This window comes from Micromys minutus (genome assembly GCF_963924665.1).
Source record: "Micromys minutus genome assembly, chromosome: 10".
NCBI classification, from domain to species: Eukaryota; Metazoa; Chordata; class Mammalia; order Rodentia; family Muridae; genus Micromys; species Micromys minutus.
This window is the reverse complement of record NC_137979.1, coordinates 4,129,079-4,147,457: the sequence shown is the minus strand read 5'-3', so window position 1 is coordinate 4,147,457 and position 18,379 is coordinate 4,129,079. Positions and strand designations below refer to the sequence as shown.

Genomic DNA, 18,379 nt, shown 5'->3' with positions numbered 1-18,379 from the left:
AGAAGAAGGCTCTGGGCCAGGCTCAGTCTCTATTAACTCAGGTCCTGGGGGATAAGTCACTAGACAATGTGGTTGCCACTGAGGAACAAGATGCAAATTTGGTACAGGATCTGCTTCTGAGGGAAGATGGCACCAGGGACCCACATAGAACCTGTTCTCATTACTCACGAGTTCCTCACTTATACACAACTAGGACCAGGATGAATCTGTCTACACCTCTGGAGGAATCTCTTCCTTCCTCCTGTGTCTCCCTGTGCTGGGAGCTGGAGAGAAATGATTCAGGAAGAGAGAGAGAGATGCACAGAAGGGGGCACCCACCTGCAGAAGAATGGAAAACCAAGATGTTTGTGTAGAATTAGCCAGCATGCAATGGGCATACCAGTACAGCTCTCCAGTAAATAATGAGTTTCTAAGATAATTTATAAGGGGCACATGTGGATAGAGAATCTATCCTTTGTCTCTGGATCCTTTAATAATGTCACTGACTTTCCTTCATCTTAATCCTCTATCTTCCTCCTCATTCAACTTAATAGATATCTTTTTATCTTTTGAAATTGTAATATAATTACATCATTTTCCACTTCCCTTTCCTTCCTCCAAACTCTCCCGTATGAACCTTGCTCTTTTTCAATTCATGGCCTCTTCTTTTTTTCATTAATTTTTGTTACTGTATATAAAATTATGTATACATACACATACATACGCCGCAGTTCTCTCTCTGTCTCTCTGTCTGTCTCTGTCTCTCTGTCTCTGTCTCTCTGTCTCTCTGTCTCTCTGTCTCTCTGTCTCTCTCTCTCTCTCTCTCTCTCTCTCTCTCTCTCTCTCTCTCTCTGTAGTTCTTTGTGTAGGGTTGAGGTTTCCTGGCTTCCCCAGTCCACTTCGGTAAACCTGTTGTTGGCAACTGTGTATGTGAGACTTTATTGGTTTAGCTTCTGACTTTCTCAGGAGACACAGTCTCACAGAAAACTCTCCAGTCCTCTGGCTTGTAAACCTTCTGTCTCCTCTTACCCAATGTTTCCTGAGCCTTGGGCACAGGAGTTGTTTTGTAGGTGTGTCCATTTCAGCCGGGCTCTACTGCCGTGCATTCTGATTGGTTGTGGTTTTCTGTGCTCATCTCCTCTGCTGTAAGGAGGAGTGATCTTAGTAGCTTAATAGCCCTCAGGATGCTGCAGTGGCGTGATCGTCTTCACGGTTACCAACACTTCTCTAAATTAGACTCGGGATCTGCTCACAAAGAGGAAAATCATGCCAGGTACTCGAAACCTAACCAACCACCCAGGGCTAGAGAGATCATGATGCTTAGAGGAGAGCCTGCAGCCACACTACTAAAGCTGTATAATTCTTAACCGCACTCTCAATATTTGTCTTTACATCATCAAATCAGCCATTTACATCCGATCTTTGAAGCTCAGACACCATTACTACTAGTTATTCGGTACCCAAGGCAGGAGGATTGCTGAACACAAGAGTTTTAGTCTAGAAGGGAAAACACAGGAAGATTTAACCCTAGAAATAGTTAAATAAAATCCTGGGCTCTGCACACAGCTTTCAATTGCTGTTTCTCTGGTTCCAGAATTCAATGAAACTTTCTTACATTCCACAGTAGCTTTGCAGGGCTTGACTCTTTTAGATTCTAATTTTCATGGCTCTAAGTTTTACTGTCTGTTACTTCTAAATTTCCCATTGACTCAGATAGAAAAGCCCAACTCTTCCAAAAGCTTTTCTGGAACATTGACTGACTCCTGTTATAGTTGTGAACACCAGTGATGTTCAGTAGGCCTTTACTGTAGGCATTCTTTAATATTTGCTTTCCTTTTGTTAAGTTAGTGTCTTAGTTATGGTTAGCATTGCTGTGATGAAACACCATGACTAAAGAAAGTTGGGGAGGAAAGGGTTTGTTTGGCTCACACTTCCACAGCACTGTTCGTCATAGAAGGAAGTCTGGACAGGAACTCAAATAGGGAAGGAACCTGGAGGCAGGAGCTGATGCAGAAGCCATGAGAGAACTGCTCACTGGCTTGTTCCCATGGTTTGCTCAGCCTGCTTTATTATAGAACCCAGAACCAGCCCAGGGAAGGCCTCACTCCCAATCAGTACTAAAAGAATACAGACGCCCCACGCTCAGTGCTATATAGGACAAGCCAGACTCCATGGGTTATTAAAACAAATAAAACTGAAGATATGAAGTACGGAGGAGTGGGGAGGGGTGGATCCTGGAAGGGTTAGGGTAGTAGTAAGGTGTGTGTTTGGTCAAAATACACTGTAATAAAGTCTCAGAGAATAAAAATATCTTTTAAATGCCTTATAGTTGGATAATTAAGGCTCCCTCTTTACAGTAGACTCTAGTTTGTGTCAAGTTGACATAAAACTAGCAAGCACAGCTAGGTTCTTGGGAACTGAACTGTTCTGACCCTTTGGTTGGCAGCTGTCAGACCCTCTGTTCTTCTATGCAGGTATCTTGAACAAGAGCTGTCCATCAAACAGTTACCATTTATTTATGTAGATAGTTAGTTAGTTGGTTAGTTAATTAGTTGGTTGGTGAGTTGGTTAGACAGGACCCATGTATCCCAGTCTGGCCCCAGCATTGCTACGTCGCTGAGCCTGGCTGCTGAAGTCAGAACTTCTTGGGAGACAAAGCTTTAGTCATGACTATTCCAGACAACTTATGCTAGCTTCAGGACAGCTCTTGGTGGCCGTTACAAACTCAGTGAGTCCTGGGTGACCTTGCCTCAGAGATACAGCTGTTCTTACTCCAGCCTCAGACAAGCACATCTTCCAAAAACCAGAAACTCAGAAACAAGCTCGTGAGTGACTGAACAGAGACTGTGCACACAAGGCCCGGAATTGGTGGCACTAGAGCCCACATATGAGGAGCTGCTACTGGGAGAGTCTAGAAGCTGTGCACACACCTGCCACAGCGAGAGAAGTGACACTGTTTTCTGTAGGCATAATATTTCTTTTGCAACCTACTTTTAATAAGGGTTCAACTTCTCTAGCCCACCTCCCAAGAGAGTAATGAAAGAGAAAAGTCATTAGACTATGGGGGAATGGACCTCTTCATCAATAGTTCTATGGGGGTGAGCTTGATCTTCTTTCTCTACAGTTCAGTCCAGTAGCAAACACCAAACATGACGTAACAGCTACAGGACAGAATAGTCCTCTAGGCAGGCTGATCAAATTACAAACCAGCAGTGACAGCCCAGTCTTTTTCAGCAAGCAGACACTAGGCAGCTGTCGTTCAATCCTGAAGTAACCACCAGGCTCACCAGTGAGCCTAAGGTGAGGCCTCAGCGGCAGCAGGCTGCCATAGGAACCTCACAAGCAGCTCTTGGGCAAGTTTCTCTCAGTGACAGTGTTACCATGAATTGAGCTCAACAACCCTGTGTAAGGTGAACCAATGCACGCGTGTCTTCAGTGAAGAATAGCGAGGCGGAGCAGACGGAACCAATGCGCTGTGCTCGTGTCCCACTGTCTGAGGTCATATTTATGCTCCATCACGGGTCCTTATGTGTCTGCTACATCCACACTTCCTTTCACCTGTGTCTGCTTCAGGAAAACAATCTTTCATGCTTCTGCTTTAGGAAGACATTCTTCACCCGCGTGCTCCGGCAAAACATCATTTGACATAACTGACTTTCCAAAGAACTAGAAGTTTTCACATCAAATACCAGAGCCTTTAAGGGGCATTCCTATCCAAACCACCACAGTAACTATCTGGTCTAGGACTCTGACTCCAACATTATTTTAACAAACATGTGAGGAGACAATCCTGCCACCAGAGTAGAGGAGACTTTGGGGAGAGTGTAGTCAGTTCCAAGGGCCACCAGGAACCTGTTAGTACTATACTCTGAGATCCTGGGCTGGGGCTGCAGGAGAAGAGTGTAAAGGGAATCCTGAAGCCGACTGGCCGTAAGGCTTTCCTACAGGAAGAAGGAGCATGTTTACTGTGAGACATGGGTGACAGGACCCAGTCGATTCCTGAGGAGGAACAAATAGAGCCTGTGTGTAGGAAAGGGATGTGCAGGGGGGAGGGAGAGAGGGAGGAAGGGAGGGAGGGAGGGAGGGAGAGAGAGAGAGAGAGAAGGAGGAGGGAGGGAGGGAGAGAGAGAAGGAGGAGGGAGGGAGGGAGAGAGAGAAGGACGAGGGAGGGAGGGAGAGAGAGAAGGAGGAGGTAGGGAGGGAGAGAGAAGGAGGAGGGAGGGAGGGAGGGAGGGAGGGAGGGAGGGAGGGAGAGAGAGAGAGAGAGAGAGAGAGAGAGAGAGAGAGAGAGAGAGAGAGAGAGAGAGAGAGAGAAGTCAGTGGGACCCAGATCAAGATCACTGAAGTCAGAGGCAGGCATTCTGGACAGAGCTCATGCTGGGCTAGGATGACCAGAACCTCTTAGAAAAAGATTTAGTCTTTCATCTTAAATAGAATGTTCTCTGCAATTTTGCTTGTTTGCTTGCAAAAGGCCCCTTTAGGATGAAAGAAATCCTTTTGACATCCTTAAATGCCTGGCTGCAAACATTGGCATAAGACGGAATGCTGATAGTCAATCTTGTTATGTTCCGAAAAGCCGTTGTAGCCCTAGTTCCTCTGTGAGGCTAACAGCCCTGCCATTCTCTCAGCGGTCAGGTTGATCACTCAAGACGTCCACCCACTAATTTCAGAAGGCGGTGGCCCTCAGTCCCCGTTAGCACCAACTGTTTCAGAAAGAGGAATGCTCTCTGTGCTTAGGACTAGGGAGAATGCTTCATGCATGTGGAACCCTTTCCTACCAAGAGCTACAGCCTATGACTTCATCAGAGAGTCCCACGTTACTATGAGCATGAGCAGGCTCTGGAGCTCAGACATGGCTACTTGTAACCTGGTTGTTTGTTTTGTGGTTACCTTTTGGGTTGACCAAGGCCTACAAGCTCCTGTCCACCATTGTGCAATGATTTCTGATTCCATTCTGGTCCATCTGATGTAGTCTGTGAAATATTTGGACTGTTCCCTGGTTTGATTCGGGTATTTGAAATGTGTATTTACATAACACAGAGACACATGTTCGTTTCTGCACAAGTCTATTGCCAACCCTTATAGTGCTGGATAAACCTGTCATGTTTATTATCATTTTCAGGTAGAGGCAAACAGAAAACCACACCTCGGGAATGTTGAGACCAGCTGTTTATTAGAAAGATGCACTCCCTAGTACAATGCTGTGTCTGCTCACATTTACCATTGACTTTATTCTTGTGTCCCACACACTGTGTTCTTATTATAACTGCCATCTCCCTGCCCATTCTGTTTGTACCATGTATATGACATTTGTCTGTGCATATGAAAGCTATTAATTGCTTTTTGTTAATTGAAAAAAACTCAGACCTTGCTGGATTATTTCTATATTTGGTTTGGTTTTACATTTTCATTAAATATCTTTTATTATGTCATCATATTCTCTGCCTATAAAGACAGTGTTGCTTACTGTCTGCAGCTCCTGGTATTTATCCTTGTGCAGTACCCATCGCTGACAGACACCCATGCTGAGGAGGAAAAGAACAATAGGGTAGGAGGGGAGCAGAGAGTCTTCGAAGTGTGCATTCTGACATGTAAAATGTAGGAGAGGCTTAAGGTGGGACAATGGTTAAACAGGCCTTTGTCCCACCAGCAGATGAAATAGATGTTCCTCATCAGAAGCCAGCAAGAGCCAGATTATAGGGGGGTCGGCTCTAGAGTCATGTAAAAAAGCCCCACAGCATTGTGGGAGTGAGCATCTGACAGGTTGGGTAGGACCACCTCAAACCACAGTACAGCTAGTTATCCCTGTGTCTTTTGTCTGTGAAATGAGCTCCTCAGAATAAGCCCTTTTCAGAGATGGCAAATCCCTGTTTTTATAAAAACGAGTATCTGCCATCTTCAATAAAATACAACAACAAACATTTGTTATTAGTCACAGGAAAAGCCATGCATGAATTCTATACCAATCTGTGCATTGGCTTCTCTGAGAAGATGAACAAATGCATGATGTCCAGGAGTCCCTCAGATACTAGGGTCTGAGAACGATCTTCCTCAGGGCTCCTTTCATGTCCTGATTCCTCAGGCTATAGATGAAGGGATTGACTAATGGTGTCACCACTGTAAAGATGACGGTGGCCACTGTGTCCTGCAGTGAATATGAGGATGAAGGACGCATGTAGACACCCAGTATCGCTCCATAGAAGAGAGAGACCACAGTGAGGTGAGACCCACACGTGGACAGGGCTTTCCTTATCCCACGGGCAGAGGGTATCTTCAGGACCTTAGAGAAGATGTAAACATAGGAAACAACAATGCATGAAAATGGTGTCAGGAATATCACTCCTCCCACGGTGAAGACCATCAGGTCATTGATGAAGGTGTCAGAACAAGAGAGCTTCAGGATAGGGTAGGGGTCACAGAAGAAGTGGTGCACTGCATTGTGGGAGCAGAAGGTGAGTCGAACCATGAGGAGAGTGTGAAGGAGAGCATGCAGGTTTGTGATGACCCATGATATGGACACCAGGAGGACACAGAGTCTGGGCCTCATCATCATGGTGTAGTGGAGTGGGTGACAGATGGCCACATAGCGGTCGTAGGCCATCACACTCAGGAGGAAGCCATCCATGTTGATGAATGTGATGAAGAAATAGATCTGGATCATACACTCTGTGTAAGAGATGGTCTTGCTTCCCAACACGTGGTTCACCAGAGCCTTGGGGATGGTGACTGAGGAAAAGCAGATGTCAACACTGGAGAGGTTGGCCAAGAAGAAGTACATGGGTGTGTGGAGACGAGGGTCACAGCTGATGGCCAGGATGATGAGAAGGTTCCCAGAGATGGTGACCAAGTACATGCCCAAGAACATCCCAAACACGACCTCTTCCTGCTCCGACTTTCCAGAGAGTCCCAGAAGGAGGAATTCTGCCACCATGGTCTCATTGTCTCTTTCCATGTCTGTGGGAAGAGAGTATCACTAGTCAGTAAAGTCATTTGCCAATAGTTAAGCAAAAGCATTTTCTATCTTGCAATACTTTACTGGTTGTCGGTGAATGAATGTAAGCACACTTCCTAAATATACATACATACATACACACACACACAAACATACATATACACACATAAACACACACACATGCATACACAAATACACACATACATATATACACACATACATACATATATACATACACACGTACATAAACACACACATACATAAATATACATACATACACACATACATACACACATACATACATATACAGATACATACACATACATACATACATATGTACATACATACAAACATACATACAAATCTCTGCTAAACAGCAGGGTGCAATTCTGGCGCCCACAGCTTCTGAACTCTGTTCTTTTTTGCTAAGCCCACATGCAGGACTTTTCCTGCATAATATTTACCTTTGTCTAATAATTGAGGGAATGAATTTGTTTATAGATGATGAAATTCAGGATGGGGCCAATAAGTCATTAAACTACAACTGTGAAGTCAATGGAATAAGAAGTTCAAGGCCAGCGTAGTGCTTTGTTCTTTAGCCTGTATTTTAATAGCTTTCATCTATGGAAATTTTAACCAAGGAGCCAGTGCCATGTCGGGTCTCTAGACTATCTGTAGTCCTGAAGATTTTCTTTCTGTCTTTTTTACTTTCAGGAAAGTGTGTGGCCTCCGGTCAACCTGTTGGCTGTTTTTTTCTTGGTGTTGCATTTGTCAGTAAAATGCCATCAGGAGTCAGGCCACGGTGATGCCTGCATTTGGTCCAGGCACCTGAGAGTCAGAGGCAGGCGGATCTGAGTCTGAGGCCAGCCTGGTCTACAGAGCGAGCTCCAGGGTACCCAGAGAGGCACCGAGAAGCCCTGTCTTGAAAGCAAAGCAAAGGCTACGACACGATCAGGGCTGCTCACAGGTGCTGTGGGTCTGCTCTCCAGGTTCCAGTGTGAACACTGCCCACCTCCTCACTGCACCCCGAAAAGGAGAGCCACGCGCTACCATATCAGAGTATTTTCCTGAGATGCAAACAATTACCAACTCATAAAAAGCAAAACAACAACAAAAAAAAAATCGCCCAGTGCAGCCTATGCCAAAGTTAAGGCAGGCCTGATAAATCCTCCCTGCTGAGTGGGCCGGTGGGTCAGCAATGCTCCTGGGCTGATTCAAGGAGTTTCCCCTGAAATGAGAGCACTGTCTGCCGTACGATCAAAAGCAAAGAAAGGTGCAGAGCCTCTGTGTTAGTGCTTCTCAACCCTTCAGAGGTCGAACGACCTTTTCAAGAGGCTGCATATCAAATATCCTGCATATCGAATATTTATATTACAATTCATATCAGTATCAAACTTACAGTTATAAAGCAGCAACAAACAATTTTTATGGCTGGAGGTCAGCACAAAGTGAGGAACTGTACTGAAGGCTCAGCATTGGGAACTTTGAGAAGCACTGCTCTATGTGACAAGCCCCGATTGCTGTAATAGAGGGTTATACAGGGAGTATCTGGGGGAACTGGTTATAAAAAGTGCTTCTTCTGGGCATGGTGACTTCTTCTGGGACAGTTAAATTTATGAAGTTAAGTGGAACATGCCGAGAAAAGAAATCATTGAAACATTTATTAGATCCGTTTGTTTTATTTTGTGTATACATGTTTTTCTTGCAAGTATGTGTGTGTTCCGTGTGTATGCCTGGTGCCCTTTAGGGTCAGAAAAGAGCATTGGATTCTCTAGCATTAGAGTTATGAATGGCTATGGGCCACCATGCTGGTCACCATAAGAACAGCAAGTGTTTTTAACTACTGAGCTGTACCTTTGGCTCTCAAAAAACACTTAAAAAAAAAAAAAAAAAGCCTAGAATAACTCCTAGAGTCCCCGTATAAGGAGCAGAGTTAGAGAAACCTAGACAATGGCCTGGCCCTATGGTCTTGATGGCTTATGGCAACCATATATTCTGAAGCTTTGACACATGCTGTCAAGACAGATGGAAGGGTACCTAGACTGGCTGGTTCCAAGGAAAGATAGCTCCCATAGCAGAAACAAAGAGAAGAGGAATTGTTATCTGAAAGGAATTAGCCCTACACACTAGAAATTGGTGAAAATCTCCCACACTCTCCTGCTATAGTATTGGTGGGATTCCTGCTGGGTAGTGATTGTGGTATTTCCGGCAAGCAAACCGCACTTTCTTAGAAAAACCGAGTGCTCTGACGTCATACTCCTAACCCCTCCCACTCCAACTAGAGACCCACCAGGCATGCTCTGAAGTAGAATTCAGCATCCACATCCACTTCCTCCTAGAGACAGTGCTGCCATCACTGGTGGCAATTCTTCATTTGCAGGACTCAAGCAGTTGACATCTGCTGCCATTTTTAGCTTCTCGCAAGCCATGCTCAGGACCGTGTCTGACACAGCTGTGTTCCTGCGCTTGGATCCCTGGGTGGTACAATTAAAACCAAGTAGTTCCTAGACTAGCCTACTTCCCTATATGGGGTTCAGAATAATACCCAAAGTAGCTTAAGTCTGAGACCCTTTGTTATGGAATTACTGGTCACAGTCAATATACAAAGCTGGTACAACAGAGATTAGGGGCGGAATGGAACAGCCTTGTATGTCTGGGAGGGGAATGGGAGTCTTTCCAGTAAAGGCTGTTAGGAGTCTGCTACCACAGCATCTATACATCCATATGCACTACCGGGACAAGAGATAATTTTCTCTTGAACTTGACTAGACACAGAAAGGTTTACTGGGAGCTCCTCCCAAGCCATTCCTCACATCCGTGTCTCTGGGAATGAATGGCACTGGGCTACTGAATGACGTGAACTATCTGTTCATTAACCTGTGTCCCCAGCCCTCTCTCACCTGCTGCTCCCAGAGGCTCTTAGAATTCCATCTCTTCTGGTCCCATCCTGGACTTGGATGGTGGGAAATTCATAATGAGAGGTGAGATCTGAGGGAGCTCTTTTTATAAACACATTTAAAGTGAGATGCCTGGCTGACTTTTATAGTAGTTTAGGTGATAGAGAGAAAACAAACGGATGATGTAGCCTCGGTCCCTGGAGATCAGGACTTCCATGAGGGCGGGAGGTTTGTTGTCGCACAGGGGCATCCCGAGGGTCGATTTCTCAGAGGTCCGCATTAGGGATATGTGTTCAGTGCTCCTTGTTTGTATCCTGTCTGCTTGGACCAAAGCAATAAGAAAGGGACAAACTTAGTTCTCACATGCGTAACCAGATAAGGACACATTCTCTAAACATCCCACGCGCACACCACACCTTTGTATGTACTGTATCTCCATTCTCACTCAATTAAAATGCTCATTCATTTTGACTGTGGTTTTCCTTTTGTTGTGTGAGGTGGAGAGACATGGGTTCACTTCCAGTATGACCCCAGTACCACAGGTGTCTACAGTACAAACAGCAAACTCACAAATGACCGAAGCTAAAACTTGCAATGTTCAATTAATATGACAAACTCAGACATCAGCCCTGGCTTTCTATTATTAGTATTTGTGTGTGTGTGTGTGTGTGTGTGTGTGTGTGTGTTAGAGAGAGAGAAAGAGTGAGTGTGTATGTCATGCTTGTGTGTATAGCCTTGTGTGTTCTTTTGCAGGCGCTTTCTACTCTGTCTATTGAGCAAAGTCTCTAACTTGCTGACTGGCCTAGGCTAGCTGACCAGTCAGCTTCAGGACCTTCTTTTCTCGGTCTCCTCCGGTGCTGGGATTCGAGCAGATACAGGAGCTCGATATGTCATGTGGTATGCTGTGTGATATGTTGTGTGGTGTGTCATGTGGTGTGTCGTGTGGTGTGTTGTGTGATATGTCGTGTGGTTTCAGGTCTCCATGTTTGCAAGGCAACCAGGCTTTCATAGCAGCTCCTGTTTTTTTTTTTTTTAATTTTGTTTAACATAGAAGTCAGTATTAGCAGGGAAACTAAAAGGAAATCTCACAAATTCACTTCCTTATATTGTTTCTGCTTCCTCCAACAATCCTTAGTGTTCTAAGAAGCTTCTAAAGAAGTTATTAGTCTGGGGTCACTTGTGTATGGCACAAAGAAGAGACATAGTTGTTACACAGACAAATGACATTGAGCTGGCTTCTGGGGAGAAGACAAATTTGAGAAAACGCCTTTCATACACTTAAGAGGGTTTTAGCCTTTTAAATAATAACCCACATCTTCCTCAAACTCATCCATTTCCCTCACTTATCTGTGCTACCAAGGGAATTGTTAGAGTTATTAGCAGTATTTCATAAGTCTGATTATAATAGTAAATACCAAGTGTAACCACAACACACCGCACATCGTGGTAATGGACTGGCAGTTTCTTGTGAAGCCCAACTTTTTAGAAAAACATGTCCTGTGAAACTGCAAGTAGGCTTTCTGATTCCAGAACATTCCTATTCAAAACAGTACAGACAGGCATATTAGAGCCAAAGCAAAATATCTCAGATGGCACTGGGGAGATGTAACTCATTATATATGGCACACATTGGTACCTATCCAGACACCCAGGCAAAGCACCCATACACATAAAATAATTATGATAAATAAATGTTTTAATAAGAGAATGTTCCAGAAATGTACACACTTCAACATCAAGTCTCCTGACAGAGACTCTCTGGTTTGGGCAGCAAGAATTTTCCATGCTAGTGGTGGCTGGGTGTGGGGAGCCGAATGCTGACGCCATTACAAGATGGCGCTGGCTCCCTCACGGTTTGAGGTAAACAACTCCATATATAGTAATGCTCTTGTCAGCTAAGGCGCTGCACCCTGCTCATGCGCAGTACATAACCTATCTCCGGCCAATCCCGAGGCCTCTGGTGTCAGCAGACTGGTGACAACCAATCATGGCAAGCCCCGTATGCGCTTCTCCATATATAAGCGGACAGCTAGGGTAGTTCGGGGGCCCCTCACTTCCTGCTCTCCCCTTCAATCAAGAGGCTCCCATAAAGCGTGATCTGAGAAGAATCCTCTGGTGGTGGTCGTCTTTCCTCGCTGGTTGAGGAGTGCGCCGCAGCTGGAAAGATGCAGATGTGCAGTTGAAGATACTTGGTTCCAAGCTGCTGCTTCAGGAAAGTCATTGAGTACTACATGAATAGACTTCCCACAAACCGTGGCATCTGTGTAAGTTTTCAATCTAATTACATTCTGCCAATAAGGTTGCCATTCCCTGAGCAAAATGGTAACCCCTCAGAAAGCTCTCCGACCAGCAACTTTTTCAACAGCTAACATTGTTAGAATTCTGTAAACCCTACCCCACAATTACCTGGCAATAGCCAGGTATACTCCGTTCCACAGTTACCTTGCACCATAAAAGGGGCTGCTTGTCCCCTCCTCTCTCTCTTGCTCTTGCTCTCTTCTCTTACCCCTCTTACCCTTACCCTCTTTGTTCCTACTCTCCCCATTCCCTCCCCCACCATGTGCTCATGGCCATGGCCAGCCTCTACTCCTCTACTTTTCTCTCTCTGCCCCTGCTACCCTTTTAACTTCCCTCCCCATGCCCTGAATAAACTCTTTTCCAAGCTATGCCATCATGTGGCTGGCCTCAACACGGGTCCACCAGAGGCAACTCCCTTACCCCCACACCTCACCACACCTCCATAGAAAATATTCCCTCTAATCTCTTCATTTTTTTCCTAACAAGCACACTTCATCTTCACAGTTCAGGGGCTTCTCCAGCCTACAGCTCTGCAGCAGCATTCCCCAGAGTTCTGTGCATATCATCCTGAAGCAGAAATGACACCTGTTAGCAAATAACCCAGAACAATGTACCACAGGGCCACCCAGCACTGTTGGTCCAATGACACTATAGCCATCTAGGGCTCGGGAGCCTTCGCATTGTGCTTTTTACACAAATGTCTTTGTAAGTGAGGATGCAGTGAAATCCCTGGACTGGACTGCTCCCTAAGTATAAAGAGGGGAGGTTTGTTATAAATATGACACTGCCCTGTGGATATCTCTTGGGTGGAGAGAGAATAGTCAGAGTCTTTTGAGAGAGTGCAAAGCTTCCATGTCTACCTCTTGAGGGTGAAGTGGGTGGTGAGGGGAGGGGCGGACTTGCCTGTTTTAAAGAGAGCCAGGCAGCTATCAAGGGGAGATAAGGGAAGTGACCTTTCCTGAGGAAAGCTTCTGAGGGATGCTGAGCACAGAGACCTTGCGTCCGGGCTGAGCTGGGCCAAGACTGTCGTAGTCAGTGGTCCTACCACTTTCGGGAATTCTGGAGATTCCCTTTGGACCTAACAACCTTGACCTCAGGACAAGCCAACATCTCCCGCCCAGGCTACACTATTCACCAACTAGAATGTTCCTGGAAGTCAGGAGGACTAGGACTTATTCAGAGGAAGAATTGTTACAGAAATCATTATGAAATGTCTCATGATCCAAGCTGTCTTTCTTCACCGTCCCCACCATGAATCAGTTGTACATAGGGCTCACCTTCTGTTCAAGGTTGGGTGAAGCTGTCTCAATTGTAAATTGAATGTGTCTCCCAATCTCAGAATGTATGATAGGCTATAGAGAAGTTTGGGAGATTTGGTTGGTTAGTCTATCTTCAAAGAAAGGTTCAGAGCTGGTGCCTTCCTGAGGACTCAGTGGGGTGCACTTAGCATCCTCGGATGAACAGGAAGCCAATGTACTTCTAAATTATCAGGGACTTCCTTCCAGGCCACTCAGTGGGTGACAGGACCATTTTTCAATGTTTCTTCTTCAACACCATTTGAAAGATGGGTTCACAGTATCTTTATCATCGATCGCGGTTGCAGTGAGTGGCAGGAAGGAAGTTTGCTGGTACAGCTTCATGGTTCAGATGCTCATTGCCTGGTCCTAAATCCACCTAGTGCCACAGGCCTTTTTCTCCTACAAATGAATCTTTCGTCATCCCCTGCTCATGTGGCCTCCATAGGCTCTTGTATTTGAGCACTTGGTCCCAGTTGGTGGCACTGTTTGGGAAGGTTATGGAACCTAAGAGATGTGACCCTGCTGGAGAAAGTGCAGCACAGGGGACAGGATTCGGGGGCTTATAGCCTCACACCACTTCCTGTTCTCCTTTTATTGCTTCCTGTGTGTGGATGAAAATGTGTCCATGACCTTCCTGCTCCTGCTGCCGTGCTGAGCCTTCCTTGCCATGTGGCTTCTTCCTCTGGAAGCCAAAATAAAGTGTTCCTTTTCTAAGTTGCTTTTGGTCGTGGCATTTCATCATAGCAACACATAAGTATGCAGAGATCTCATCTCTTAGCATAGGGGCTTTCAAATTTCTTGTTTGCTTTGTAGGCTAGGATGGGAAGTCATTCAAACAAACCCTTATGTGCGGCCCCTGTCCCTGCATGTGTGTCTCCTTCTCCCTTGCTGTAGTTATTGCATACAGAGATTTTTGTTTATAGGGTCCTGGTCAGCATTTTCAGAGATAAGAGGGTGTCATTTCATAGGCGAGACACTGAGGATAATGAGTCCCCCACGTATATGTGGCATGTGATAAGAAACTGTTCTCAGAACTCGGGCAGCTCTTGTGGGTTCATTTGGAATTCCCAGAAATTCTACTGTAAACTGCCATTTGTCCTATGCATAATTTAGAAGTCTGCTGTTTGATTTCTAATATTTGGGATTTCGTGATATGTTATTGGCATTTCTTTTTGACTGATTTTTGGTTTTGATCAGGGATTATACTGTGTAAGCTCTCCTCTCTCTCTCTCTCTCTCTCTCTCTCTCTCTCTCTCTCTCTCTCTTTCTCTCTCTCTCTCTGTGTGTGTGTGTGTGTGTGTGTTACATACACATTTGTGTATCTATGTGTGTGCCCATGTGGAAACAAGAGCAGAATTCAACAATACATAAAGTCTTTATGTCTGTCTTTAAGTAAAATGCATATAATAAAACCTTTGTGTCTGACTTGGTTTCAGCAAACAAAAAATGTTTCAACAAAGCCTCTGATATGTTTGGGTTAATCAATAAAGGCTGAATGAATCTTGAAGTAATGTTATCTGCCTGGAAGGTCTGCACTTGGTGCTACATGAGAACTTGCAGCCGCACAAATCTTGTCCTAAGACACTCCTGGCAAACCTGGAGTTCTCACTTTTGATTATGGCTAGCCGTGGTCAGAGGGGCCTGAGATTTGTGTGGGTTGTCTGCTCTCTCAGGTATCAAGGGCAAGATGACTTTGGTAGCTGGAACCTTTCCCAGCTCCAATTTATAACGACTGGGTAAAAATAACTGAAATGAGCTAGCTGGGGTCAGTCTGTTCCACGAAGGCCAGACACCTCTGCTCTTTCAGAAAACGAAGGCATCTTGGTGAGCTTCTCCTTCTGTCTACTCCGTGCCTATGACCACCATCCACGACAGCAGGACGCCAGGTGCCTCCCACTACCCATGTCCATTTCATTGCCGAGACAAGGTCTTTATCGCTAACGAGGAGCTCACCATTTCAGTGAACTTCCACCTGCAGCCATCTCTCAGTGCCGGGGCTATAGGGCATGCACAGCCGTGTTTGGCTTTTCATGCTGAGGGTGTGAAGATTCCAACTCAGGTCTCCCTAGCCCTGAGCATGGTAATGTCAAGTCACCTGTGTCCATTTTAAAGTATATATAGTTTAATGTGAAGTGATGGCAAACTGGTTAGTAATGGGCTCAGTTCTTTCCTACCCTTGCTGACTTTCTAATTTATGCGTCCAATTCCCGGGAGAATTTTATTTCAGCTAATTTTTATTTCCCATGCATGTTGAGCTTAAACTTGAGTGTACATGCATTTTTTTTAGTTGTACTGTCTTTCTGGTGAACAGAGACTTTGTTTCTCTGCTAGGAAATACTTTCTCACGTATATTTTCATCATATATGAACATAACCATGTCGGGGTTTTTGTAAATTTGCTGTTTGCATGGCACGTATGTTTCCATCTTTAACTTCCAGTCACTGACAGACACTTTATTTAGTTTTTAAAGTTGTTTTCAAGGCAATGGTAAACCTGTTAGAATTACTCTAGTAATATTAAAGACTCCCTCAAGTTATACATACATAGTCAAGTGAATCATGTAATTTGTTTATTTTCTCATTCTATATCCTGGTCACTGCCCCACCTCCCGATACCTCTTCTACATAGTCCCTGTCCCCCACGCCCCCTCTTTCCCCCCAAGCCTGGCACACCAAGCCTCTGCAGGGCCAGGCACATGCTCTCCCACTGAGGCCAGACAAGGCAGCCCAGTTCGGAGAACAGACCAATCATATACCCAGTACCTGAACTTCTGCCTTTTAATCTAAAATTTTAGTTTAAACACACACATGCACTGAGTGTGGTTGCTTATTAAACATCATTTCCTCGTGCCATCGGGTATTAATTTTATAGTTTTTCGACATATCTTTCATCGATGCCACGTTTTTAGAATTGTGTTGTTTGTGCCAGTTTGCCTCTCTTCCTCTGTTTATTTTTGGCTACTTTCTTAGTGGCTATCTTGAGATTATAACAATTGACTTGTAATTAGGCTAATTTAAGACCTAAGATGTGCTTTTTATTAAAGAGCTACTTCTTCTTGACATGGTGGCACATACCTTTAAATCCTAGTACTTGGGAGGAAGAAGCAAAAAGTGTTCTGTGAGTTCGAGGATAGCCTGGTCTACATAGTGAGACCCTGTCTCAAAAGCAGATCTATGTCTGAGTACTGTATTGTGTTAGTGGCACTAGGCTAGCCCTTTGGAATTGTGGGGGTCATAGATATTTCTGCTTGCATTAGAGTGGACCTGACCACTTGTCAATTTTCCAAACTAGTTTATTGATTGGTGACTATCAGGCCCCTTCTGTGTGTAACATTCATGTCTGTTTGTGTTCGTGTGTGTGCATGTGTGCATGGAAGCCTTAAGATTGTGTAACTCTCGAAGGAGCTTCCCCATCTCTGCAGTTATCTAGTGGACTGACAGCCCTGATTGCAAATAGGGGGACATGTTGCTGCTTCTTTAACTCTCCTAATGAGTGCCATTTGGGGAGGGGATTCTCTACCCTATATGGGAGACAAGTATCCTTACCTCATGAATCCACCAAGCCAACCAAAGCAATGAGCCCAGATTTTGGTGGAACAGCATTCCCAAAGCCCTCTCTGAAAAACACATTAGGGCTGAGCAGTGGAGGAAGGTGGGTGGTTCATGCCTGCCATCCTATGAACAAGGAATTATAGCTATTTTTCATAGAGTTACACTAGGTTTTGTCATTGTTGAGCAGAAAATGGAGTTCTAAAATAGTGTGAGATTTCTGCTTTACCTTCTGTCTGAGGCAAGAGATCGGCCCTCAGAGATTTCCACCCCACTTTTTTGCACCTGGATCTAATTTTAAACTTTTCTGTTCAAATCAACTGAAATTTTTACATACTCATTGAATTGGTTATAAAATGTTATTATATATAAATGTATATATATAATGTACATATATAATATAATATATAAAATAAATTTTAAATGTCCACTTCCACGAAAATTTAGTACCAATATTTATGTTCCTGACAGGTATTTTTGCTGGTCTGAAGGTAAAAACTGGAGCCGTGACGTTCAGACTGGCACTGAACTTGCATCTTTCTGCCTCAGTTCCCTCTGTGTTGGGTCACCACAGCTGGCTCTTCCCGTGTCTTGTGTTGCGTGAGTTGCAGAGGGAAGTGTGAGGGGTCAGCCTCTGCTTGGCACTCACGAGCTGATGTTAAAATTGTTTTCTGGGGGGTCCATGTGGGTACTAAAGAGCCAAGGCCAAATGGCAAATTAGTTCTGCATGGATTTCTCTGGCAGGGAGAGGGAGGGGTTCACCCCAGGTGTCCTGGTAGCAAAAGCAAAGGCCCCTCTTGGTGGAAGCCATTGAGAAGTGAATCTAGCAGAGCCCCAAATACAAGTGTCTTTGCCAGAGTTCCATGCTGTCACCCTGTGTGCTGACAGGTTATATCTGGGCAGAGGCCACAAAATCTAAAGACTGTGATCACAGCGACTACTCATTAAAGTCACACCCTGTGCCTGGCATGCTGCACGGAGACATTCAAAAAGGCATTTGTTTCTTGAGTGACTTTCGAGGTGATTAAAAGGAGGAGCCATGTAGAGTCTCCTTCACACACATTTAAGTACCAGCCTCGGAAGCTATTCGTGGACCCAGAGAATGTGCCTGAGACACATTTTCAGACCTCTACCTCCATGGCTGGTTTATTATGCAGTTCACCAAAGAATCAGGAAAGGAGACAAAACTGGTCCCTAGTAGCAGACCATTCAGTAGTTGAGGGTAATGCAGAAAGGACTCCCACATAGCCTTTCTCCCCAAGATGGTGTCAGGAGTAAAATACACTTTCATCTTTATAACTCCTTCATGCTTCCCAGCGTTTGGTAGTTTATTTTTCTATTTAAATAAGGTCTTGACGACTTCTAGAATCATCAGTGACTCTGTAGACCTGCACAGGTCGATTTCTT

The 18,379-nt window shown here is 44.8% G+C and overlaps 1 protein-coding gene across 1 annotated transcript; it reads right to left on the bottom strand.

Moving 5' to 3' along the window:
- Nucleotides 1-6,007: 6,007 nt before the first annotated feature.
- LOC308426281 (olfactory receptor 1f45-like) lies at nt 6,008-6,937 on the bottom strand (the record flags this gene model as incomplete). The annotated part of the gene is made up of 1 exon (XM_080924019.1): nt 6,008-6,937. Exon 1 carries the CDS (start codon nt 6,929-6,931, stop codon nt 6,008-6,010), a length of 924 nt encoding a protein of 307 aa, XP_080780145.1. The 5' UTR covers nt 6,932-6,937.
- Between the last annotated feature and the right edge of the window lie 11,442 nt (nt 6,938-18,379).